Source organism: Protopterus annectens, chromosome 9.part0 (genome assembly GCF_019279795.1).
Source record: "Protopterus annectens isolate FY-2018-M chromosome 9.part0, PAN1.0, whole genome shotgun sequence".
Taxonomy (NCBI): domain Eukaryota; kingdom Metazoa; phylum Chordata; order Ceratodontiformes; family Protopteridae; genus Protopterus; species Protopterus annectens.
Window position 1 is genome coordinate 802,164,292 of NC_056743.1, and position 27,690 is coordinate 802,191,981.

The following is a 27,690-nucleotide window of genomic DNA, read 5'->3' on the forward strand; positions in this document are numbered from 1 at the left end:
TGACTTCTGTTTTGAGACTACGTTTCCTGAGTTTGAGAGAGCTGTGACCAGAGGACACCATCCTTTGGGTTGAACTTCCTTCGTTTCTCAGGGACAGTCAGCTTTTGAAGCTCTGGAGAGAGCTATGCCTGCTTCAGCAGTCCAGACAGAGTTTGCCCCATCAGATCTGTAGTCTTCTACCTTGCAGACATTGCCCCACTTGTCTCGGCCAGACCTTCGACAGAGACAGTGGGTCCAGAAGCCCCAGGTTACCCATTGGTTCTCCTCCTCCTGATACCACCCCAGAGCTCCCCACAGAGGAGGTTCCTCAGAAGAGGAAGCACCTGGACTCAGTGGAAGAGTCCATCACCAAAGACACTGACTTCTATGAAGGTGAGGGATCCCCTTGGTCACCCCCTGATGATTCCTTCAGGAACATCCTTGAGATCTTAAAGGAGAGGGGTGGTTGGAAGTCCAGCAGTCCCTTATATGAAATGTCTGTGTACCTGGCAGCTTTTGGATCCCACCTAGCTACCTCTTGAGTGACCCCACCCACCGATGAGCTCATTGAGTTCATCTCATGGCAGGCATCGGAATATCCAGACTCCATTGAACCAACCCCCTACAGACTGAGCAAAATAATAACAGTGCCTGAAGATAACTTTTAGTCGAGGTGTTCTAGTAGATGCCATGGTCATGGCAGTGGCCAAGAAGAAAGAACTTGTGTAGAGTTCTACTATCCATCTTCCTAATAAGAATTCTAGGATAATGGATAGATGTGGGAAGCACGTGTTTTCTTCAGCGACCTTTGTCCCGAAGTCCCTGAATTATCTTCCTCATTTTACCAGACTACAGAGAATGATCTGATCAAGGAGCTCACAGATACCCTCTCAGGAGCCATGTCTGAAGAGGTACAGGCTTCGGTTACCTCACAGCTGGCCACCCTACACTCCATTCCCAACTCCTCCATGAGGCTCATTTCACATGCAGCTGAAGGGATAAGTAGAGCTGTGGGTTCAGGTATCTCTACTAGGAGGCAGGCCTGGATGTGCTTGTGCGACTTTGCTGAGCCCTTTATATCCTGGTTTGTCAATGCTCCATTTGACGGCACTTCCCTATTTGACCCAAAGGTTAGAAATATGCTGCCTAGGTGCGAGAAAGATGGGAAGACCCTTTCTGCCATGTGTGTTTGTTTTTCCAGTCCCCAGAGACCATATTCAAATAAATCAGAGGAGCAGTGGGAAATGTGGTTCAGAAAATTACAAGGGTCTTTTCTCAAGCATGTGATGAAGTTCTCCCAGAGGCAGAGGTGGGAACAATGATGGAAGATGCCGTCGTGGCAGGAGTGCTCACATCATCAAGGGTCTAGAGATGCGTTCTTTGAGAAACCCTTCCAACACTCCTGAATGGAGGCCTGATTGCTTTTCTCTGGAGGCAAATCGGGGCTTGACTATCCCTGCACCTGAGAGCCTGGCTAAAAATAACAAATGACAAATAGGTGCAGCGGATAATATCCAGAGGATACTATATTCCCTTTTCCCGTCCTTTGCCCCAAAGCAAAAAACTCCCCAGTGTTCCACCCAGTCAAAGGGAGCAAGCAGCCTTTCAGATATAAAAGCTGCTAGGCAAGAGTCATCCAAGAAGTCCCAACAAATGAGAGGATCCGGTACTTAAGGTTCTTTTTGGTACCGAAAAAGACAGGGAACTGGAGACCAATATTGGATCTCGGCAGACTAAACAAATCAGTTCAGCGAAGCAAGTTCCGGATGGTTACGGTTCAGTCCATACTTCCATTCTTGGAAAAGGACGATTGGATGTGCTGTATAGAACTTCAGGATGCATGCTACAATATAAAGATGGACAGGCAATCCAGAAGTCATTTGCGCTTCCAGTTAGGAGCCAGTCACTACCAGCTCAGAGTACTGCTGATTGCCCTCACTACAGGCCCCCAGAGTGTACACCAAATGTATGGCAGTAGTAGCAGCTCACTTGAGACAGCAAGGGTTCCGTGTATTTCTTTATCTAGATCACTGGATCATCAATGCCCCAACCAGGGATCTACTTCTACAAGCAAGAGGTGCAGTTCTTCAAGCTTGCTGTTTGTTAGGTATCACAGTAAATTATGAAAAGTCAAACCTAAACTCCTCTCAAGAATTGGACTTCATAGGAGCAAACATAAACATAATCAAAATGATAGCACACCTTCCTTCATAAAGAGTGGTGACTATAAGAGATGAAGTCAGAAAATTAGTACACAGTTCAAGGGTATCTGCTTGAACAGTACTTCAGGCCTTGGGTTTTATGGCAGCAGCAATAATACTGGTTCCTTTAGCGAGATTCCATATGAGAGTGTTACAGTGGCTCCTCGCTGTACAGTGGTCCATCCTTCATCAGCCTTTGTCAGCCACAGTAAGGCTTACGAGTGCATGCAAGACAGATCTGTCATGGTGGATTCACTCAGAACAGCTCACTCAAGGTCACCCCTTTGTCCCCCCACTTTCCAGGGACACAGTGACCACGGATGCATCCCAGACAGGGTGTTGAGGTATTATCTGGGAAGAACAGTCCAAGGCACGTGGTCTGTTCAAGAGGCCAAGTCACACAAAAACATCTGGGAGATGAGAGTGGTGCTACTAGAGTTGCAAGCATTTCAGAATGCTCTCCCTTGCAGGACAATTGCAATTTCAGTCGGACAACATGTGGTAGTATGGTACATCAACAAGAAAGGGGGAACCAGATCATACCCCTTGTGTTGAGAGGCACTCAGAGTGTGGCAGTGGGTGATCTCGTCCAACCGCTTTCTGTTAGTAATGCACATTCTGGGAAAATTCAACATGATAGCAGGTAGGTTGAGCAGGTCCATTATAATACCTCATGAGTGATCCCTTAATCAGAAAGTGGCGGAAGACATATTCTGCAAGTGGGGCCAGCCTTGCTGCGACCTGTCTGTGTCCCCTCTGAACAACAAATGCAGCAACTACTTTGCCCTGATCCCAAGAGGGGGAGTCCATGAATGATTCTCACTCATGATTGGCCTCCCGGCCTGTTGTATGCCTTGCCCCCGCCCCAACTCCATTAATCCCCAAATTTCTTCAGAAAGGGAACATGTTGAAGAGAGAAGTAATCCTCCTTGCCCCGTTTTGGCTTCGACAAATCTGGTTTCCCTTTATTTGACCTCATCTACAGAAGGAGCTGTGTTTTCTGGATCCAATTCCAGACCTCCTGTCTCATCCGGCAGGAATGCCTCATCCGAACATTAACAGAGTCAAGCTTGACAGGTTGATGTCATCAGTTCTACTGATAGCCAGAAAACCTATGCTCTCTTCCCCAATGCGCCATATTCTATTGTCTTCTCATAGACCGTCTGCACGAAAGTTGTATAGCAGTAAATGGAGAAGATTCATACATTGGTCTCAACAGAACAATGTAAATCCCTTTTCAGCTCTAGTCAACACTATTCTAGAGTTTTTGACAAAGCTGTTTAGTGAGGAAGCAGCTTATTTTTCAATACAGGTGCAGGTAGCTGCAATCTCCAACTTTCACATTGGTTTTGATGGGTCCTCCTTGGCATTACATAAGCTATGCAAAGCTTTCTTGAGAGGAACTCTTTTATTCAGGTCCCTGTGTAAGGATCCTTCACCACCTTGGGACTTAAATTTGGTACTACAGAGAATTATACAGCCTTCCTTTGAACCAGCGGCTACCTTTCAGCTTAAATTTTTCTCTCGGAAAACTGTATTCTTGATGGCCTTCATGTCCGCCAGGGGAATTTCTGGGATTCAGGCATTGTCATCCCAACTGCCATATTTGATCTTTCACAAAGACAGGGTCACTTTATGTAGTAATCCTTCATTCTTACCAAAAACAGTTTTGGAGTCTACTATCAACCAGTCCAGTAATCTGCCAGTTTTCTTCCCAAATTTCAGTAATAAAAGCGAATAAATGCTGCTTTTGCTAGATGTTTGTAGACCACTACATTTTTACCTTCATAGAACAAAGGAGAAAAAACAGTCAATTTGTTTCCTTCTCAGAAAGTAGTTTGGGCCTTCCAGTTACCAATGTGATTCTAGCTAAATGGATTACAAAATTGCATTTTGTACATTTACAAGAGTCAAGGTTTAGAGCTTACAAAATTGCATTTTGTACATTTACAAGAGTCAAGGTTTAGAGCTTACAAAATTGCATTTTGTACATTTACAAGAGTCAAGGTTTACAGCTTTCAAAACCTGTCAGTGCTAACTCCACTAGAGCAGTGGCTACCTCTTCAGTTTTTCAGTCTAGTGTGTCCATGGATGAGATTTGTGTAGCAGCGACCTGGGCTACCCCTCATACCTTTAGTAATCTTTACAAGCTAGATTTGATCTCTAGTGGTAGGGCCTCCTTCGGTTTATTGTTTCTGAAGAATGTCCTTCCTTAACGCCACCCAGGAAAAAGGTAGCTAGGGACTCTGCCCCACATGAGGATAAAATGAAAATTGACAACAGCTAAAATAGTTATGTACTCACCATAACGTTCCATCTATGTTATCCATTTTCATGTTTTGCACACAAACCAACCCACCATCCCCCTGTTCCCTTTTTTGGCTGCTAGATGAGAGAGTTGACCTGAATTTGTTATTGGCTATTATGAATACCAGAAATTATCTTATCCTTATTTGAGGTAATTTCCTAATCTATTATTTTCTATGATTATAAGCAAACAAGATCTGAGGTGATTTGGAGAAAGGCATTATGGGTAAGGGAGGGTGCTCGAGAGCTTTTTGGTTGCCACAAGCTATTGCAAAGGCCGAGTCTGATTAGGGGCTCTGATTCGAACCCACATGTGAGGAAAAAATGAAAATAGACAACACAGGTGGAATGTTATGGTGAGTACATAACTATTTTTTATTATACTGGTACTCGCAGGTTTAGATAGTAAATTATAGTGTTTTTTTTCTGGTTTACTGTTGCCACTTGGAAGTTTGGGTTGCGCACTCACCAAAACCTTTCCCTGAAAGTCGGCATGCCAGATATTGGCAAGCTTGAAAACTATTTCAAATTATGAAACTCCTTACTGCACAGGACCCAGGATCAAGCGCTTACATGAGTCTGGAAGGGGAGCAAGTTCAGACAGTCGCTAATGCCAGTCTTTGACATTCCGAGAGTCGGAATAAAGAGTTTGCACAGCTCGACTTGACCTTCCAAGCATTGAACATGTGATTGTGCTATTTAAGGTTAGCTATTAGGTGTGATTTATAATATGTAATGCTGTGTTTTTCCTATTAATCTTTAGCGTAGTTAGGTGTGTTCTTTTACTGGAAATGTATAACGTTTGCTTATTGTTACTCTAATGTCAGAGAAACCTCAATGTTTTAAAAAGTGCTCAGGAAAGAAAATTCCTCCTTAAGACCTGAACCCTTGTGTTTATTGTATAGGTGCAGGGTCCCCCTAGATCCCCATTTGAAGAAGCCACATTTGCTGAAATTTTTGGAATTGATGAACCAGGGGGGTTGATCTACCATAACTCTTTCCCCAGATGAATCTCTGTTCCTCAAAGCCTTTGGCATTGGTTCATTTGCATTCTGAGTGGTCCACCTGTGGATGCCTTCATAGATCGTGTGGCACAGCGGGCATGGAAGGACCCTGATGTAGTAGAATCCCATCCATAAAAAGCCTGACAGAATATTAGTGGCACCCAAAGACAGGAAATGTTGGATAAAATGACCACCAGTAGATGCCGTGATGGTAGCAGCAGCCACAAAAAGGAACAGTCTGAAGATAGCCCCCCCCCCCCCCAGCAAGGAGTCAGGAGTGTTGGACAGATTGAAGAAATGGATGTATGCTTCAGTGACTTTGTTTCTCAGAGTGCTGAATTACCTTTTACACTTGACTTGTTTTCAGAAGGACTTGACCAAAGTGATTTCAGAGTCCCTCTCAAGTCGTTTACTTTGAATGTTCAAAAAACAGTGAACACTCAACTATCTACTCTTCAGTCCACTACCAATGTTGCCGTGCGACTGTATTCTAATGTGGCAGATTGTACATCTAGAGCACTGGCATTACCATGTGCCAACACACCAGGATGCGTCTCTGTGATTTCTTTGAAAGTTTCAAAATGTCCTGTACTAATGCCCCATTTGATGGCTCCACTCTTTTTGGGCTAAAGATTAAAGAAACACTTACCAGTAGCAAGCAGGAGGGTAATACCCTGACTGCTATTGGAATCAGTTTCTCCACTCCTCAGGGTACCTTTTCCAGGAACCGGAGGGGTGGTAAAAAGCTGTGGTTCAGAAAATTGCACGGGTATTGCCAAGGTACTCCTGAAGACAGACCCCCTCCCCTCGAGGCAGACTGAGAGTAAAATCAAATGGACATTGCACCAGGAGCAGAGGTGGACTGCATAGTCGAGGGTTTCTCATTGTCCCTTCTCCAAGAAAATCCTGCCAGTGCTCCTGAAGGTTTACTGGACTGCTGCATTCTGGAGGCAGTCGGGGGCAGCTGACCTTACATCCTCACACCTGGCAGAACATCACTTCAGATTCCTTGGATGCTAAGGATAATAACCAGAGAGTAAACTATCCCTTTATATATCCTCCAGAGAAGAAAGATTCCCAATGTTACACTCAAGTCTTTGGAGTTTGCAACAGCAGAGGTTTCAAAGTTGCTAAAAAAGAGAGTCATCCAACAGAACCCCCAGATAAGTTATGATCGAGATTCTATTCCAGGTGGTTTTTAGTTCTAAAGAAAAGGGACCTGAGGCCAATTTTGGACTTCAACCACCTCAATTGATTTGTAAAACAGACAAAATTCCGGATGGTCAGGAGTGTAGTCCATATTACATCCGTTGAGGAAAGACAATTGGATGTGCTCTGTAAATCTCCAGAATGTTTACTGTCACATAAAACTACAGAATCAAACCATGAGATTTCTCCATTTCTGGCTGGGAGCCAATCATTATCAGTATAAAGCACTGCCATTCAGTCTCACCACAGCCCATTGGGTGCTCCCAAAGTTATGGCAGTGTTGGCAGCTCGCCTCCAGCAGTAAGGGATCCAGATCTTCCCATACCTAGACGATGGCTCATAACTGCTGCTTCCAGGTATCCACTGGGTACATCAAGCATGTCTCTGTCTTACAGATCTACTGGGGATCACAGTAAATCAATCAAAAAGCCATCTGTCTCCCTCTCAACAAGTAGCATTTTTAGGATGTCATGTTACTACTACTACTTCTTTTGGCTGCTCCCGTTAGGGATCACCACAGCAGATCAACTGTTTCCATTTCTTCCTGTCCTCTGCATCTTGCTCTGTCCCACCAACCACCTGAATGTCCTCTCTCACCACATCCATAAACCTTATCTTAGGCCTTCTTCTTTTCCTGTTACCTGGCAGCTTTATCCTTAGCATCTTTTTCCCAATATACTCTGCATCCCTCCTCAGCACATGTCCAAACCAACACAATCTTGCCTCTCTGGCTTTGTCTCCAAACCTTCCAACCTGGGCTGACCCTCTAATATACTTATTATTAATCCTGTCCATCCTCATCACACCCAGTGCAAATCTTAACATCTTCACTTCTGCCACGTCAAGCTCTGACTCCTGCCTTTTTGTCAGTGCCACTGTCTCCAACCCATATAACATAGCTGGTCTCACTACCCTCTTGTAGACTTTCCCTTTGACTCTTACAGGTACTCGTCTGTCACAAATCACTCCTGACACTCTTCTCCACCCACTCCATCCTGCCTGTACTCTCTTCCACACTCACCATTACTCTGAGCTGTTGATCCCAAGTATTTAAACTCATCCACCTTCGCCACCTCTACTCCCTGCATCCTCACCATTCCTCTATCCTCCCTGTCATTCACACACACACACATTCTTAGTCCTGCTGACCTTCATTCCTCTTCTCACTAGAGCATATCTCCACCTCTCCAGGGTCTCCTCCACCTGTTCCCTGTTACTACAGTTCTTCAAATCACCAAGCCTCTGGATGTCAGAGTATCATTGTTACGAATAATGGCAATTCAATTCAACATCATCTTCCTCAAGCAAGATTGATTCTTCGTCTGTTAGGGTTGATGGTCTCTACCATCACACTAGTCCCACTTGCAGGATACCACATGAGATTGTTACAGGGGACTGTCAGTACAATGGTCACATATTCTATATCCCCTTCTTGCCAAAATTTGTCTCGTACAAATTTGGTGAGATCATATCAAATGGTTGAGTACTTCCCTGGCCATAACAGAAGGGGAAACATTTTTGTCCACTCATTCCCTAAGCTACAGTAACCATGGACACTTTCTTCCTTGTGAGAAAATTCAAGGTGATTAATCACCATTTGAGGCCAACCTTCACATCAGTATCTTGGAGGTGGGAGCAGCTGTCCTAGAATTACAGGCTTTTCAAGATTACCTACGCAAGGGAGTGATCCATCCAGACGGTCAGTGGTCTGGTACCTTAGGATGCAAGAAGGAACACTTACGTACCCACTTTGCTTGGAGACTATGAGAGTATAGCAGTGGGAAATGTCTCCTCATTGTTTTCCTGATAGCAACATACATTCCCAGGACATCAAATGTACTAGCGGACAAGCTGAGCAGGTCAATCCTGTTACCTCATGAGTGCTTCCTAAACAGTGACAATGGAGATTTTTCAGCCTCCGGAGACAACTGTGCTGCTACCTCTTTGTCTTGTACCTCAACTACAAATGCAGCGATTACTTTGCTCTAATCCCTCCACAGGGGAAGTCACCAAGAGATGCTGTAGTCCACAGTTGGCCCCTAAGACTCCCCTGTGCCCCCCCCCCCCAGTTCCACCTTTGACAAAATTCATTCAGAATGCCACAAGGTGCAAAGACCATAGTGATCATTATTGCCTCTTACTGGCCCTGGCATGTTTGGTTCCCCTTCCTTTAGCTTTATCTAGTACACTCACCATGGATGTTGGATCCCAGACCAGATCTTCTAAGTTACCCATCCAAGTTTCCTTGACCAGACCTTCAAACCCTAAAATTGACCACATGGTTTGTCCAGTTTTAATGATAAAGATACCAGGCTTTCCTTCACAGAAGCAGTCATTCAAAAAGATTTATCAAAGCAAATAGAAAAGATTTTTTATTTGGACATTTGCAAAAGGTCTGAATCCTATTAGAACTTTTTCAGCAGGGGTCTAGCTTTTCTACTTCCAAAGTACAAATGACTGCCATTTCAAATTTTGACATAAGGTATAATTCCCCCATTGCTTCTGTAAAAATCTCTAAGCCTTTCGCAAGGGAGCTTTCATGTTAAGACCCTTGTTAGGGATCCAGGTCCCCCGTGGGGGCATCACACTAATGCTTTATGCCCTAACCAGAAAACCTTTTAAACCATCAGCCTCAGTAGATCTTGAGTATCTTTCTTGTGACTGCAACCAGAAAAATAGTTTTCCCATCTGCCAGACAGATCTCTGAATTAGAGTTGATCATGCAAGCCACCGTTTCTCATCTTTTGCAAAGACAGTGTAAGCTTGAGGGACAAATTCCTCCTTTTTACTGAAGGTGATATCTGAAGTGAATTTGAATCAATCTTTTGATATACCAGTCTTTTTCCTAAATATTCAAACAAAGGAGAATATCTATTGCACACATTAGATGTTCACAGACCACTCGAGTTCTATTTGCACAGTACTAAGGACTTAGATCAATTCTGTATCCTTTTCTAGAACAAAATTAGGAAGAAAAATATCAAAAGTCCACCTTTCTAAATGGCTGACGCACTGTATTTCCTTTGTTTACCCCTTCACATGAAACCAAAAGCGATAGCTGCATGTGACTTTAATGAAGATGACATTTGTGCAGCATCATCTTGGTCTAAAGTTCACACTTTTGTATCTCATTACAAAGTGGATGTGCAGTTCAGAGCACATTCACCATTTGGTTCCACTATTCTCTGGAATTTTCTACCTTGATAACATCCAGGTGTCCTAATTTTGGCAGCTTGGAAATCTTTCCAAAATATTGAATTAGACAAAAATAGACAACAACTGATATGAAATGTATAACTTTTTAGACCTGTGTTATCTCATTTTCATCTAGTTCAACATCCCTCCCTCATTCTGCCTACCAGAATTGTCATCAGACAGCTTCTGCTGGTCAGGTAAACCTCAACTAAGTCTGTCTGTTTTAACAGCTGTGTATGTTGTTGTCATTGATTAGATTACACCTTTAGGTAGAGTTTGTTGGTTGTATTTTTATAATTATTGTTAGATAATCTCTGCAACTTGATTTGAGGTAATTTAGTGGAGAAGAGGGAATTATGAGTAGGAGAGGAGTCGGAGCCCTGGATCCACAGCTGTGGAAGAAGGTGCCAACGTCAGATCCAATTGGATCCGACAACCCAAGCATAGAACCAAATGAAAATGAGACAACATGGATCTGTCGTTATGATAAGTACATGACTTTCATTTTGGGTTACTACAGATTTTAAAATTTCATGACATGCATTTCATTGAGCATTTTTTCATTTAAAAAACTTTGCTTGGAGAAAACTATCTTTACACAGAGCAGTAAGTTTGGTTTGCCCTTTAAACAAGTTTGTTACTGATACTTTGAAAAGTTTACATGTTTACTATTTTCTGTTTATATTACAGGAGTCCTACATTTGCTGGTGGTCTTTTTTCTGTTTCCAAAGCATACTTTGAGTATATTGGAACTTACGATGACCAGATGGAGATCTGGGGTGGTGAGAATGTTGAGATGTCATTCCGGGTAAGTTCTGAGTTGCTTCCTAATGTCTGCTTCAGATGTGGTCTGTCTGGTTTTATGTGATTGATTACATTCAAACTTAAAACAAAGAAGTAAATACGGCTTTGAAAATGTGATATTATTTAGTAGTAATTTCCAACAGAACATGTTTTTTCTTCAAAAGTATAAATGGTGTCTCACATTTGAGCAAAACAGACCACACAGTTTATTTAGTTTGTTTTATCTTCTTTCATCACCCATCCCTGCAAAACACACATGTCCGGACACAACAGATGTAAGTGATTAAGAGCTAGAAAACAGTAACAGATGCAGGTGAATCCGTCATTGTATTCACTGAATGGTGGATTGAGAGATGTGCATTCCTTGTTGTCGTTATAGCTTTGGAGAATAGAAAATCTTCATATTATAGGATACAGTGCTCTAGTAGTACATGGCTGTTATTGCAGCAGATTGGTCCTGCTAGCATGAGACATTTTTCAGTAGGCATAGCAGAGAGGCGGTTGGCCTTGTGCACCAGTGTCGGCTGTGAAATCCTAATCCTGTTTTCTGACTTTAGCTAATTCCAGGTTGCCTGCTTTGTTTTTACTTTAAGTGCAGACCAGAGTTTAGAAGCCATAACGAACGTTTTTTGACGTTCTGACGGCTTGTTCTGTTTGTTGATGGATATGTAGCATTGAGTCACCAGCATATTAACTGGCTTTTGAAGACCATGAAAAGGAGTGGGCCAAGGATATAGAACCTTATGGAACCCCAGTAGACTGGCCAAAGACAGATAAACTAGATTTCAGTTTTATAGGTTGTGAGCAGTTTATAAGGCAGCTTTTAAACATATACATTCAGTTGATGCTGTATCCAAGGCCTCAAGCTTAACATAGCAAGAAGTTGCTGACAGTGTTGAATGCTTTGTAAAGGTAACTGTACAGTGTAGTCATAAGGCAGATGAAATCCATCATACATGACTGTCAGGCTGACTAGGGCTCTGTCCACTGCACATGCTGTCCAGAAGCTATGCTGGAAATCTGATAGTATCAACTGTAGTTGCACTGATAAAGGAAGTAACCAAGAAAACTCAAAAGCAGTTCAGCGTGAAGCACTAATGCCACCAAGAAATATTCTACCAGTTTAAAGTCCCGTAGCACCACTTTATTGCCAAAACACTTGAGATAAAAACACTTCACAATTTTGATCTCAAATGTTTCAGCAATAAAGTGGTGCTACAGGATTTTGAACTGGTGGATTATTTCACTGGTGGTGGTAGTGTTTCATGCTGAACTGCTTTTGTTTTTTCTTGGTTACTTCCTTTATTAGTGCATCTACAGTTGCTTCTTATTTTTTCTATGCACAAAATCTGATAGTGCCTTGTAGACCACATTAAACATTTGCCGATGATGGTTTACCTGTTAACTCCTTTAAACTGTCGTTTTAGTAATTCAGTAAACCTGTAGTGTTTTTTTAGAACCTCTCCTTTATACTGGAGCAAAATATGGGCCCTTGTCCATACAAAAAAAATACAGTATTTAAATTGATTTTAACTGTGTGGAAGGAATATTAGCTGAACTGGAAGTTAGTCAGTGTTTGCTGAATTTTGTTATTTGCTAGTAATTACAGGTGTGGGGGTAGTCACATTCTTTGATTTCCTGTCCTTGCCTATTTAAGTGGTACAGTGTGAAATATTTTCTGCTTAAAAACCTCAGCTTTGGCCGGCTAAGAACTTGCTATATTCAACTGGACGTATAAGAGAATTTAAGTACCTTTATCTGCTCTTTTTTTTTTCAAAAATACAGTATTTAAATTGATTTTAACTGTGTGGAAGGAATATTACCTGAACTGGAAGTTAGTCAGTGTTTGCTGAATTTTGTTATTTGCTAGTAATTACAGGTGTGGGGGTAGTCACATTCTTTGATTTCCTGTCCTTGCCTATTTAAGTGGTACAGTGTGAAATATTTTCTGCTTAAAAACCTCAGCTTTGGCCGGCTAAGAACTTGCTATATTCAACTGGACGTATAAGAGAATTTAAGTACCTTTATCTGCTCTTTTTTTTCCCAAAAATACAGTATTTAAATTGATTTTAACTGTGTGGAAGGAATATTAACTGAAGTGGAAGTTTTCACTCTGCTCTTCAATTAGTCCCACCCACCCTCCCTGTTTTTGTTTTGGTTTGGTTTGGTTTTGGTGTTAATCTTAGTGGCCTTGCAACTGCCCGCCCCTCTTGTAAATTTGTGTTTGGATACTCCTTCTGGGCCCATCTCATTTGCTCACTCAAGTGAGTGCAGTGAGATCATATTCTGATTTCAGGCACTCCTACTGTGTACAAAGAGAGCATCTGGGAAACAGAAAAAAAAAAAAATTTAAGCTTGTTTCCTGTTAAGTGGTATAGACTATTTGTAGGCTTCTGAGCCCCCAAGCCCTTCTGTGTTGGAGGGAAGCCTTCTAGCTTAGTTTTTTTTCTTATAACTAGCCAGTTTTCTAGTTTCAGCACTCAAATCTGTTTCTTTGATCTCAGCACTTGTTCTGAAAAAAAAAAAAAATTTTCATCTGCTTTTACTGTACTTGTGTTTCTACCTACTTTTTTTACTTTTGCATCATCTTAAAAGTACTCAGTTGTATTTATTACTGCTTGGTGTAACTCATTCTAAGCCTTTTGGTTTAAACACTTGGGCTTCGGACCAGTTGTTTTGCACTGAGAGGGTTTGTGGTCTGCACTGTAGTGGCAGAACAGGTAGCTTACATCCTTCTAGGTTGGGAATTGCTGATTGAGGGCTCAGTGTCTGTTATTCTAAAAGTGTATTAATTCTGGTTTAAGCACTTGGGCGTTCAGGCCAGTTATTTTACATTAAGAGGGTTCGTGGTCTGCACTCTTGTGGGAGGAGAGGCTGGACTCTGCCCTTCTGAGCTGGGAATTTCTGGTTGAAGGCTTATAGTGCATGCATATCTGAACTGCTTTTTACTGAAGTTGGTGCGCCTTGTTTGCTGTGGCATAGACTGGATTTGGGCCTGCTGGATCTAGCTTTGTTTGTGTAACTTGAGCACTAATCCAGGCATTCTCTAAAGTATTCAATTGTATTTATTACTGCTTGGTAGTAACTTGATTAAAGTTTAGCTATCATTCTGTCTTTTGGATTAAGCACATGGGCTTCAGAACAGTTGTTTTACATTAGGAAGGTTTGTGGCATGCACTGTGGTGGCAGGACAGGTAGCTTTCATCCTTCTAAGTTGGGAACTGCTGATTGAGAGCCCAGTGTCTGTTATTCTTAAAGTGCATTAGTTCTGGTTTAAGCACTTGGGCTTCAGGCCAGTTATTTTACATTAAGAAGGTTTTTGGTCTGCACTCTTGTGGGAGAAGAGGCTGGACTCTGCCCTTCTGAGCTGGGAATTTCTGGTTAAAGGTTTATAGTGCCTGAATATTTGAACTGTATCTTACTGAAATTGGTACACCTTGTTTGCTGTAGCATAGACTAGATCCAGGCCTGCTGAATCTAGCTTTGTTTATATGCTTGTTGTTTGTTTGCTTGTTATTTCCCTGGAACGCTAATTCCACCTAATACGCGGCTTCTCAACGCTTCTGTGGATCACTAGTGATATCTGCATTGCTTACTGTACTTATTTCCTTGTTTCACTTGAAAGAAAGTTACTGTTTGTCGTTTTTGCATTTAAGTTACCTGTAACACATTGCACTTAAGTTACCTGGCACTTGCTCACTAAAGCAGTTATATAAGTCAGCACTAAAAATTAAAAGCACTACACCCTCACTCCCCACTGGCCCTGGTTTTCAATTATTAATGAATTCCCAATATTATTCTAGCATGTCCAAAGGTCAGTTGTCAATCTCCTCTCCGGTCCAGCTGGTGAATCTGGGAATCTTGAGGCAATGTTACAACTGCCTCATGTACACAGACAACCCTCTCCTCCTCCCAACCAATTCCAACACATGTGAGAGATGCAACCATATAGCCAAACTGGAGGCTAAGCTCTCTCAACTCAGTACTGGCATAACCAGTCAGAAGGAGAAGGAAACCACACTCACTACAATTCCAGTCTCACATAGACCTACCACGACAGCAAACCAAACACATAATCACACAAAACATACTCGGAGGCTCTAAATAAAGATCTGCCGAAGCAGCAGAGACCTCCAAAGCAGACACCCAAGCAGCCGCTACCCCAAAACAAAACACGTGCAACACATATCTCACAAAGCCAGTGTGCCAAACAGTCACAGCCCTTAAGACTAAACAACACACCTGATACACTTGTAATAGGTGACTCTGTCGTCAGGCACACTGACGTCCCGCTCACCAGGCTGAACAAGGAGAGGGTCACGGTGAGCAGCCTGTCGGGCGCTAGGATCCGCCACATAACACAAGCACTCAGGTCACTCCAAGGCAAGTACAAATATGACTCAGTCATTGTCCATGCTGGTGTGAATGACCTGAGACGTACCTCCCTGGACTACATGAAAAGAGACATAAAGGAGCTCTCTGAGCATGTAGCCCAGGCCGGTATGACCCTGACCTTGAGTAGCATCTTACCCTCACCAAGAGTGATGCCACAATATGAAGACAAGATGATCAATTTCAACAATTGGCTTAAGTACTGGTGTCATTCAAAGGGGATCCAATGCCTGTCAGCTTGGGATGATATGCTCGACAAGCCACGATGCTTCGCTAGGGACGGCTTGCACCTGTCACCCCTGGGCTTCGGATATTGGCAAAGGCTCTTGCTACCCCCATAGTGCCTTTTTTAGGCAAGGCTCAAAAGACAAACCCACCTCCATAGGTATCACGAGGGATAAGAAACTAAGAGTAATGCTACTCAATGCCAGAAGTCTAAACCTCAAGATGCACTTTTCGAAACTCTCCTTAGCATGGAGAACATCGATATCTGTGCAGTAACAGAAACCTAGTTCAGGGCTCCCGAGAGCACCCCAGCACTACCAGGTTATATCTCATACCATGCTTTTCGGCCCCAAAACTTGGACCGAACCACAAAAGGAGGGGGAGTATCGATATTCATCAAAGATACCCACACCTCCAGGTTGGTGGCAAAGCACGAAGCATCAGAGACTATCCATGTGCAACTAACAGTGGGTAAAACTGCCTTCCAGTTTATAGCCTGCTACAGACCACCCTCCCAAACCCAGGAACCACACTCGGCCTTCCTGAGAACACTGGAAAATATGAAGGTCTCTCCAAACACCATTATATTGGGCGACTTCAACTACCCAAACATAGACTGGGAGCATTACTCTAGCTCCAACACCCTAGCCCAAAGGTTCCTAGAATTTATAAACTCAAATGCTATGGAACAACTTGTTACTACTCCCACAAGAGGGGAAAACATACTGGACCTGATCATCACCAACATGGGGACTCTATGCTCCAGACCAGAAGTGTATCCCTCACTGGTAAGATCAGACCATAAACTAATCTCACTGGATATTCACATCCCGACCCCACCCCCTGCCCAAAAAACCACAGTGAAAAACTTCTCTAAAGCAAATTTCACACTCCTCAAAACTGAGGTGGAATCCTTCAAAGCCCCCGGGGCCTGTGGAAAATACGGCCCAGACCGCAGAATCCTTTATAAACGCATTCTATGAACACCTTCAGGAATGCATGGATCATGCGATCCCAAATAAAACCAAGACCCAATCCTCCAAAGGAAGACGTCCTGTCTGGTGGACCCCAGCCATAAACAAACTATACAATAGAAGGAGGAAGCTACTAAATGATAGAGCAAAATCCCAAAAAGGGAAGGCATCACTGATCAGTATTAGCAAAAACTACGGGCACACATAAAATTGTCTAAGGCCAGCTTCGAAAGAAAAATTGCACAGGACACTAAGGATAATCACAAGGCTTTCTTTAGTTATGTTAGGAACCTGGGTGGTAATTCCCAGATATGCTCAGAATTAGTCCAAAATGACAAAAAATACACCGAACCCACAGACATTGCCAACATCCTAGCTGACAGGTTCAGCGCAAACTTCTCCCCCCTCTCCCCACCAAAAGGGCAAATATCTATCCCAGCAGAGTGCTGCCCCCCTGACATCTCAGATGCTCAGGTACGAGCCACCCTCTCCAAAGCAAAAAACACAGCATCAATGGGACCGGATGGTGTCCTGGGCTGCGTCCTACATAAACTCCAAGAAGAGCTAAACCCAAACATAAAACTACTGTTCAATCTCAGCCTTACTACAGGATATGTGCCCAAAGAGTGGCTTACAGCAACAGTGGTCCCTCTCCATAAAGGTGGTGCCTCAACGGATCCTGGAAACTATCGCCCCATAAGCCTGACTAGCTTGGTCTGCAAAGCTATGGAAAGGATCATCATGGACCTCATAAATAAAGATATTGGGGACCTACAAACACTGGATCCTACCCAGTTCGGCTTTAAGGGCAGATCCTGCCTCTTAAACCTGGTTGATTTCTTTGAAACAGTCACCAAGGCCATTGACGAGGGGAAGGTGGTCCACACAGCCTACCTGGACCTCGCAAAAGCCTTCGATACAATACCCCACTCGGGCATTATAGATAAGCTCACCAGCTTAAATATAAACCCCTGTGTAACTCGATGGATTGCAAACTGGCTCAAGGACAGAACCCACATGGTTAGAATTGCTGGAGCCATGTCAGACTCCAAACCAGTTGCAAGTGGTGTCCCACAAGGCTCAGTCCTGGGACCTCTCTTGTTCGGTATATATTTCTCCGAGGTACAGGCCAACACGGAAGGACTGTGGCTGACCAAGTTTGCAGATGACTGCAAACCGGGCGCCATAATCGACTCTCCAGCCGACACAAGCATCCTCCAAAAGGGCCTCATACAAACAGACAACTGGTGCCAGAGCCATGGCCTCAAGCTAAATGCCAAAAATTGTATAGTCATCCCCTTTGGCAAAAACAAAGTGCCCCAAAATTACCACATAAGTGGTAATCCATTAAGTACAGAAGAAGTAATTAGGGACCTGGGGACCCAAGTTGATAGCAATCTCTCATTTGACAACCACGTGGCCAAAGTGGTTAGAAAAACATTTTATATAGCCCACCTAATCATGAAGGGATTCACATCTAGATCAGGGGAGGTCATCGTGCCTCTTTACTCATCCCTCATCAGGCACATAATTGAGTACAATGCCCCTTTTGGGATGTACCTTACCAGACACCTGCAGCAACTGGAAAGACCCCAAAAGTACCTCACCAAGAGGATCAAAGGGCTCAAACAGATGCCATATGCTGCCCGGTTAAAGAAACTCCAGCTCTACTCAGTGGCATACCGCCTGTTCAGAGGCGATCTGTGCCTGACGATAAAGCCATGTCCAACCCGGAATTAATGGACATGCTGCACCTCAGAAAATCCAAATCCCATTGAGCTACACGCTCGAGAGACTTGAACCTCAGCACTGAAATAAATAGGACATGCTGGAGGGACAGATTCATAACCCAGAGGCTCCCTTCACTCTGGAATAAAATCCCAGTCCAGGTTAGGCAGAGTCCCTCATTGACTCTCTTCAAGAGGAATCTTGATGAGTGGATGGGAGATCGTAGGTTTGCCCTGGGTATCACTTCTGTGTCACTGTTAGACAGAGGCACAGTATACTAACCTCGAAAAAGGGCATAGCAAAATAAATTTAAAATGGGTGGCGAAAGCCAAACACATTCTGGCTAGGCTTATAAATGCCCTAGGGCAGATAGCCTAGTATGAACCTATGAACCTAACCTATGAACAAGGCTCATTTTTTTCCTTGAGAGTTCTGTTTTAGTCAGTGGTCTTTAGACAGCATTTGCTGAGAAGTGAGACTACATTGGGAAAAGGTAATCTGCTCAGTAGATGCTGTTAATTTTCAGTTTAGAGTCGACTTTAATACGGAATTGTAGGTAACTCGTTAAAAGACAAAAGGTTTACTTTCAGTAGTTGTCAGTAGTCTGTAGCATAGCTGTATTTGCAGTAATACAGTCTGGAAAAGAGTAGCTAAAATCCTTTGCAGTTTATTGAGATATATATTTTTTTTCAACATCAGGTATGGAATGTCTGTCATTTTGCTTGGTAACCAGTTAATAGTACTACAAAACTGTGTGAAGGCAAGAACAATTGCTTTTTCTTCATTTTAGCTTCCTGCAGATGACCATCAGCTCATGCCCAGCTCTCCTCCTCTTGTTCAGTGGGTCTCAGACCTGCCATAACTTTTCCATGCTTATTCTGACCCACTTGTGGGCTAGTGAGGAGATCAGTGTCACAGTGCTGCTGACGAGTCTTTTTTTTCATTATGCCTTACTTTCCCCACCACAAGAATGTATTCCTACCATCTTTAGGATGGATGTGCAATGGGGCATGCTAGTTTATCATCTTGTCTCTGCAGTGACTCTGCCACCGTACCTGCCTTACTTAGACAACATCCCTATGCACATCCCCAGCATCCACTGGAGATCTACCAGGGGTTACACCCAAGTGCCTGCCCTCCTCCAAGTGTGGGCACTTTCATCCTCCCATACCAGTGCCTTGGATGCCAAACCTGCTGATCGAACGTGGGTGATAGTTGGGTTTTTTTATCCCTCGGTACCACAGCATTTGCCCACAAGGGAGTGAATGTTGTTGCCCCTATATATTTATGAAGAACTTTCCTTATTTCTTAAGTTTGTTTGCAACTGTTAAGCTGTCTGTACTTCTAGTGATCTTCCACAGTTTTACTTCCATGATAAATTCACTGCTGCTAGCTTTGCTTGCAACTAGGTATCTTATGTGTGGGGCAGTCCATAGTCTTCACAATTATTTGGGCGTGCTTAATGCACAAGACCAAGTGAGTTTAGAATATAAAGATAATAAAAGTGTACTTTAAACATAGAGGAGTATCTTCTACATATTGAAAGGGTGGGTAATGGGTCCCAGGAAATTTGTGTTTAACGGAGGTGTGAACTGGTATGAATTTTTGATGGCAGGAGTGCTTACAAAATTGGTCTAGGGCCTTGGTAACTTGCTGTAAGAAGTCAACCATGTTTAACAGGCATGGTCTACCTTTAATAAATCCGAACTGGGTTGAGTTCTGCGTTTGTAGATTACCTAGGTCCCTGTTAATAAGTTCCATAATGATTCTTTCCATGGCCTTGCAGATGAGGCTAGCCCATAGTTCATAGGTTCGTACTAGGCTAACTGCCCTTGCAAGCCATTGTAAGCCTAGCCAATTATCCCTTGTGAGACTCAAATCCTGCACCTTGTGTTTGTAATGCAAACACCTTAACCATTAGGCCACTCTAGTCAAGCTTATGGGCCTATAATTACCATGGTCTGTTGATGGTCCCCCTTTGTGAAGAGGGTTACTGTTGTTGTCCTCCATTCTGCCAGAACATAGCCAGTTCACAGGCTGTGGTTAAACAGGGATCCAAGTGGGTCTGCTAAGTCACTCTTTAAGTTGTTTAAAAGGCAACATGGGTGTTGTCTGGTCCCATTGATACCATGTTTTTGGTCTTGGAGAGCACAGAGGTGGCCTGCTGTCTTGGGATAACAGGCTGAGGAATGGTAGCAGGTGTACTTTGGGAGCTGACTGGAGTGGACGTTGGGGGGGGGGGGGTGAAGCTTGCTCCAAATCTGTCAGCTAGCAGATTGGTTCAGATAAAACCACTCGAGTGTGAAACTTGTAAACAAATAAAGAAATGCCACCACCAGCTGTCACTGCCGACTCAAAGTTTAATGTAACACATACAAAACTTTACACTGTTTACTCAAAGACAGAGCCGATAGCAGCATATGTTGATTATCACTGTAAAAAAAGTGTTAACAGCACTAAAAACATATTTTGAGAGACTCTTGGCACTGCATTGAAGCCCTGAGGGATTTAACATTTAATGGCCAGTTTTCGTTTGTTACTATTGATGTAATAAACGTATTTTCAGTAATCCCACATCATGAAGAGATTGATTTATTTGGAGATACCATATTGAATATAGATGATATGCACAATGTGAAAAGGAACCTAATGATGGGACTAATAGAAGTTGTGTTAAAAAACAACTTTCTATATTTTGATGGAGAATACTTTCACCAGACTACTGGTGTGGAAGTGGGTGCAAAGTGTGCTCCCATTTATGCAAATTTGGTTCTTTCAGAATGGGAGGTTAGACATGTGTTCTCTTCTAGTTTCATGGATAAAATTATAGTTTGGTTTAGCTTCCGGGATAACATTTTACTACTTTGGAAGGGTGACCAGGATGAATTGGAGTGTTTTATGGAATATTTAAGCACTACCACTACGTTTTTGAAATTCACCTGGAAAATTAATTTTCACACAATTGACTTTTTGGACATTTCTCTATGTAGAAATGAAATTACCAACAAGATAGTCTGCAATATATAGAAAAGACAATTATTCAAATGCTTTACTGCATTACAGCAGTTGTCACCCCCTGCATCAGAAGAGAAGTGTTATCAAAGGACAGATGGTAATGGTTCATCGATTGATTAGTGAGGATACAGTATTTGAAAAGGAGTTATACAAACTTATGGGGATGTTAGAGAGGGGTTATCCCAGTAAATTATTAATTAAAGCGAGAAATTAGATTTTGAATAAACGAAAGAAATTCATTCCGATCCTCCTTACTGCAACAGGGACCTCACTAGCATTGAAGGGAGCAGTACAGTATGAAAGAAGTTTAATTCTTCCTTACAATCACGAGACCCAGCAACTTAGAGGGGTCTTTGACAAATATTGGGATTTGATGTTTGATAGGGAAGTTAAACGGGTATTAGACGAGCGACCAAAAATCACATACAGTAAAGGCCGTAATATGAGAAAACTATCGAAAAGAAAAACATAAGGTCATACATCTAGAATGTTTAATTGTGGCATGTGCAAATATTGTAGATGCATCAAGAGATGGCCCTTGCGTAGTGATTGATGGCTACAACCACATTATGGCGTGTCCAGGGCATTGTAACTGTAGCACATGTATGGTGGTATACATAGCAATGTGTACTTCGTATTCGGCATACTATGTAGGGAATACAAGGAAATAAAGTGAAAGACTGGCCGAACGCATACGGGATATTAAAAATAAAAAGAAAGAGAATGTTGTTTTTAACCACAGTCAGCTATGTGAGAATTACAAAAAAGTTTGTATTCTTTAAAATTGATCGAATTACTCCCACTCAGAGAGGAGGAGACAATAAAACATGCATAGAACAGTTAGAACTAGAATGGCAGTTAAGATTGAATGCCACTAGTTGGCCAGGTATTAACGAAAATTGTTCCCTTGTTAGTGTACTTAAATTTGGATCTTACAAGCTGTGAACAATATATTACAGCTGTAGTGTTGGTTTTTGTAAACATGAGATCTTCCATCAAGTAGACTTTATGTTGTTAAAAGAGTGACACACTTCTGGAATTTTGTACAGAAGCACAGTTTTCAATTGTTATTGTAAATATATATATATATATATATATATATATATATATATATATATATATATATATACACACACACACACATAAATACATAGCTCTCCATTTTAATCTTGATTTCATTTTAAATCTTGTAACATATGTCTTGTTTTTAGATGACTTTATGGTTTTAGTGCATTTTAATTTGAAATGTGAACCAATTAAGTCACGATTTGAATGCATTTAAATAGGTAGAGTACATTTCTTTATTCTGAAGAAGCCCAATGTAATGGGTGAAAGCGCTAAGTGTAAAGTTTTGTACCTGCTACATTAAACTTTGAGTCAGCAGTGACAGCTGGTGGTGGCATTTCTTTATTTTATTTGTTTGCAAGGTTGGTTATTACCTCCAGTTGAGTAAGGGTGGTGCCATCCACAATCAGTTCAGCGCATAGCTGGGCATTCCCTTTTATATTTTGGACATAGTTAAAGAATGCCTTGTGATTATCCTTAGCTAGGGAGGCTATTTTTGCTTCATAATTAACTTTGGAGCACTTGACAAGACCTCTAGTTTGTTTAAGCTAAAGAGAGAGTTTTTCCTCTGCTGGGCCAGTTGCCTTTTGTTCTTGAACATTTATTTATTTATTTTTTCTGTTGTTGTATAACCTGTTTATACTTGGGGTCCACCACGGTGGCTTTTTTTTTTATTTAGCAAGACATGGTTTTAATCTGGTCAGGTACAGCCGATACTATACAGCTGCTTAAGTGGTTATACAGGACAATGGTGTACACCTCTCTATAGGAGTCTATGTTATCTGTGTTCGAGGTGACTTTGAAACTTCTCATACCATCACATAGTAGGAGGTAATTTGTCTTGAAAATTTCTTAAGCATTTTTGAGCTTGATGGGGTATCCGGTCTTATAATTACATTGAATGAGACTGTTTTATGGTCCAATCTTACCAGGGGAGGACATCACACTTGGGGGAGGGTTGCTCTCCCATGTTAGTGAGTACTGTTTCCAGGACATTTGAGCCTCTTATGGGTGTACTAACTAGGTGTTCTAGATCATTTGCATTGACACAGTCCAAGAACCCCTAAGCTAGCATGTTTGTGGTCATGTATGTTTCCCAGTCAATGGTAGGATAATTAAAAGCACCCATGAGTAAGGTTGTATGGCAAATGACTCCAGTAAGTCCCAGGTATGCTGTATGCTTTTCCTGTTTCATGGTGGGGGACCTGTAGCTAGCCATGATGTTGTACCTGCAGTTAATTGGACATGGAATAGCTCAGGAGAGTCGTACTGTTTGACTAGTCTCGAGGTGTACTTATCCTTAATGAGAATGGATGCACCTCCTCCTTTGATTCTTTCATGCTCAGTTTGTGATCTGAATGTATGGAAGGAATTGTAGCCCTGCACGGTCGGAGTACTTTCCGCACCTTTGAACCATGTCTGTGACTGCACAGACATCAGCATCTTCCAAAGTGAGGAGTGTTTCTAGGGAGTGCAGTTTCTTGTGTAGACTCCTAGCATTAAATAGCAGTACCTTGAGTTTATCTGGAGAGGATTTGGTTATGTTGGGAGGTTGGTTATTTTTGACAGTGCCTAAAAAGGTACAGTAGGGTTGGCTTATGCTTTTGCCAGTATCCAAAAGCTTAGGGGAAACAGGTGCAGACCATCTCTGGCAAAGCAGCGTGGCCGGTCAACCATATCTTCCCAGGCTGACAGATATTGGATCCCCTTAGACTGACACCAGAAGCTAAGCCAATTGTTAAAGTTAATCATTTTTTGTTTGTATTGTGGCATCAGCCTTGGAGAAAGTAGAATGCTGCTTAAGGCTAGGCTTATACCTGCCTGTGAAACACAATGAGAGGTCAGTCACATCTGTCTTCATAAAGACCAGTGAGGTGCATATCAAGTCATTTACCCCCACATGGACTATGACAGAGTCACACTGATATTTGTGCTTGAGTGACTTGATGGATCCTTGCACCTGACAGGCAGCTAAAAGTAACCTGCTCCTTATCCAGCCTGGTGAGAGGAACATCTGAGTGTCTCACAATGGAGTCACCTATGACCCGTGCATTAGGTTTTGTGGTGTTGCGCCTTATGGGCTTATTTGTTGAGACACTGGTTTCTGTGTTATGTATTGTGGTTGTTTTTTCATTATTTTTGTAAGTGGTTTCTGTTTGGGAGACCTGTGATCTTTTGGTAACTTACAAGTAAGTACCTCTTCATATGTGGATTTATGTGCCATGTCCTTATTTAGGGAGGGACGTGTGTGTGTGCTGACAATGTTGTGTTTGATTTATCCTTATGTGAGAGTCCTGCCTCCAGTTTCGTAGTGTAACTACATCTCTCACATGAAGTATTTGTCTGTTTCAGGCATAAGTGGCTGTCAGTATGCGTGAGATAATTGCTACATTGCCTAAGGATGCCCACGTCTGTCACGCTGGCTAGAGAGATGATGGGGAACTGCCCATCCATGATAGTAGGCTCTTACTTTGTTTTATTAGGGAAGGGAATGGGTTAATTTAACAGGACTGTGCTGGTAGTGCCGAGACTACAACAGGGACCTGTACTTTGTGTAGGCCAAGTTTGATCAATAAGTCAACGTCACTCAGTGTGCAGCTGAGTTGCTCCTAGAGCAGCAGAAAAGCTTGGAAGGGTTTTAAACAGCTGTTTAGGGAAAAACTGCGCTTTTAGGCTTTCTGTCTATACAGGACACTGCTAACCTCTGCTGCGTGAAGAGCAGCACCACACAAATGTGAGACCTAAATACGAGCAAATAACCACTTTTAAGATGCCAGTCAGGAAAGCACACAATAAGCCTTCCACCAGCAATTCTCATCTCAGACAGGTTAGATCAGCACACTTCTCTCATGTAGGAAAAACACCATCTTAATGAAGAATAGTTGGTTTGGAGCCCAAGTGTAACAAGGTCACACAAACTACCTACAACAGCCCTACGATTAACAGATACAATCTAATACAGTGCAGTTAACTACTAAAAGCAGTAGCAGACAGTGCATTTTTTTTTGAAACTGCTAAACTGCAGCCACAGTATATAAGATAAGTGCAAAAAATACTTGGAGCCCTTTTGTGTGCTTCCCAGTTCAGATAAGCCAGGTATAAACTTAATGCCACTAGAGGAATAGTCCCATTCCTGCTAATGTAAAAGCACAGGTAAGGAGTGTCTGGAGTGAAATTCTGCCACAGACAAAGATACTGATACAGCATTCTACTTTAAACAGCATATAAAAGTGTGATTGTTCATTAAAATTACTTTGCTTTGTATAAAATAGCCAAGAGCCAGTCAGTTGTGCAGAATTTATAAAGGCACTTAAAATAAGATAAGCTGGTTAATAAACCCTCCAGCCATTAAAGCTACATGCAGAAATCTCAAGTGTTTTCCCAACCTAAACAGACCAGGCTTACCACCCAGTGCTCTAAATGGCAAATCCACTGACCTCTTGGTGTAAAAACAAGTGCTTACTAGAGTGTAAAAATACACTACTTTATTCAACAGCTGACTAGATAAAGAATTCAGAGCAAGTAAGTCAGTAGAACAGACGAGGGGTAAAATTCACTTTTTCAATATAAGCACAAGGAAAGACAAATAATTCAAGATATCAACAGCAGTGTAGAAAGGGAGGCGCTTATTAAAGCTCAACTACCAATAGGGGTGGACATTTTAAAAAATCACCAGGTTTAAAAATCGGGTCAACGTAGAGGAGGGATTTTACGATTGAACTAATTTTGTGGCATGTTCAGAAATAGCCTCACTATTGTCATTATTTATTTGTTTTTGTGTTGTGATAGTCCAGATAAGATGGGACAGAATCCCAAGCTACCTTGAGGTCCATGGGCGGCCCTTATGAAAGAACATTTCCTGAGTACCATTGAGCCAAAGGCAGCTCTCCCTCTGGAGACCAAGTCCAATTTGTAAGGATTGATAAAGGTATAGGGCTTAGCCCAAGTAGCTGCTGTACAGATATCATCCACGGAAGCCCTGGAATGGAAAGCTACAGATGTTGCCATAGATCTAGTGGAGTGAGCTTTAACTTTTGACATAGATTCATTACTGGGGGAATAGATGAAACGTATGCAGTCCCTTAACCATTTTGATAATGTAACCTTGGAAATAGCCTCTCCCATTCTGTGCCCAGAACAGGAGATGAAAAGCTGTTCAGATTTATGGATAGGTTTGGTCCTGTCTAGATAAAATCTCAATTGTTTTATGTATATCTAAAGAGTGAAGACAGTACTCTCCTCTGTTGGCAAAATTCAGAAAGAACACTGGTGGGTCAATGGTCTGATTTATGGAGAATTCAGAAACAACTTTGGGGGAAAAGGATGGATTCGTCCAAAGTGATACTCTGTCTTTATGAAAGACCAGATAGGGCCTCTTGATACACAATGCATGCAGCTCCGAGACTCTTGGCAGACATGATGGCTACGAAGAACAAGGATTCCCGAGACAAACACTTTAGGTCGCACTTAGCAGCAGGTTCAAAAGGTTTCTGAGTCAAAGACTGAAGGACTAGAGTGAGGTTCCATGGGCTGTCTGACAGGAGGCCTGATATGACAAGTCCCCTTGAGGAAGGCCTTGCAAATGCAGAGAGAGATAAGAGGGGTGCCATCTATACAATTGTGGAAATTGCCGCTAGATATACTCGTACGTTAGAGGTTCCATTATCAAAAAACTTAGCCAAGTATTGAATTACTGCAGTAACTGGAGCCAAATATGGGTCTAGCATGTTATCCTTGGACCAGATGGAGAATCGTTTCCATTTATCCTGGTATAGTCTTCTGGTGGATGGTTTATGAGAGGCCAGAATGATGTCTCGAACAGGCGAGGAGAGATTAGCTTGCCTGGCTACTAGTGAAAGTGGAGAAACCAAGCTGTCAGCTTGAGACTGGACAGATTTGGAGGACTCTACCCCTGGGGGTAAGTAATCATCTGGTAGAGGGTCCAGAATCCACGGCGGGTATACTAGGCAAGGCCGAAAGAAGGAGAACCAAACTTGTCGAGGCCAGAATGGGGGCTATGAGGATCACCTTGCATCTTAACTGAAGAGTTTTCTTTAGAAATTGTGGGATCAGAGGGTTGGGAGGATAAGCATAAAGAAGTCTCATGGGCCAATTGCGGATCAGAGCATCCCTCGGTGACTCCCCCTTTGGGGGAAGTAGGGCAAAATAGCTGCTGCACTTGGTGTTTGATGGGGAGGCGAAAAGATCGCAGCAGGGCTGGCCCAGTGGCTGAAGATTGCTGACTCTACCTCGGGGTTGAGGGACCACTCGTGAGGCATGAGGATGCATCTGCTCAGCTTGTCCGCAATCACGTTGGAACTCCCCGAGATATGCGTTGCTGTTAGAAAGCAGTTGGAAGCTATCACCCACAGCCAAATTCTCATGGCTTCTCAACATAGTGGATAAGACTTAGTTCCTCCTTGTTTGTTGATATACCAGACCACTGACCTATTGTTTGATTGAATTGCAATTGTCCCAGATGGGAGAGCCAAATGGAAGGCCTGCAACGCTAACAGCACAACTCTCAGTTCCAGAACATTGATATGCAGGTGGGCCTCTGAGATGGACCATGTGCCTTGGACAGTCTTTCCC

At 42.5% G+C, this 27,690-nt stretch overlaps 1 protein-coding gene across 2 annotated transcripts in view; it reads left to right on the plus strand.

The window, feature by feature from the left end:
- Positions 1-27,690, plus strand: part of GALNT6 (polypeptide N-acetylgalactosaminyltransferase 6) — a 1,315,790-nt gene that overhangs the window by 858,738 nt on the left and 429,362 nt on the right. For both annotated transcript variants that reach the window (XM_044083436.1, XM_044083437.1), the window contains exon 7: positions 10,586-10,703. In XM_044083436.1, coding sequence (XP_043939371.1) covers positions 10,586-10,703 — 118 coding nt within the window. The remainder of the gene's footprint in view (positions 1-10,585; positions 10,704-27,690) is intronic.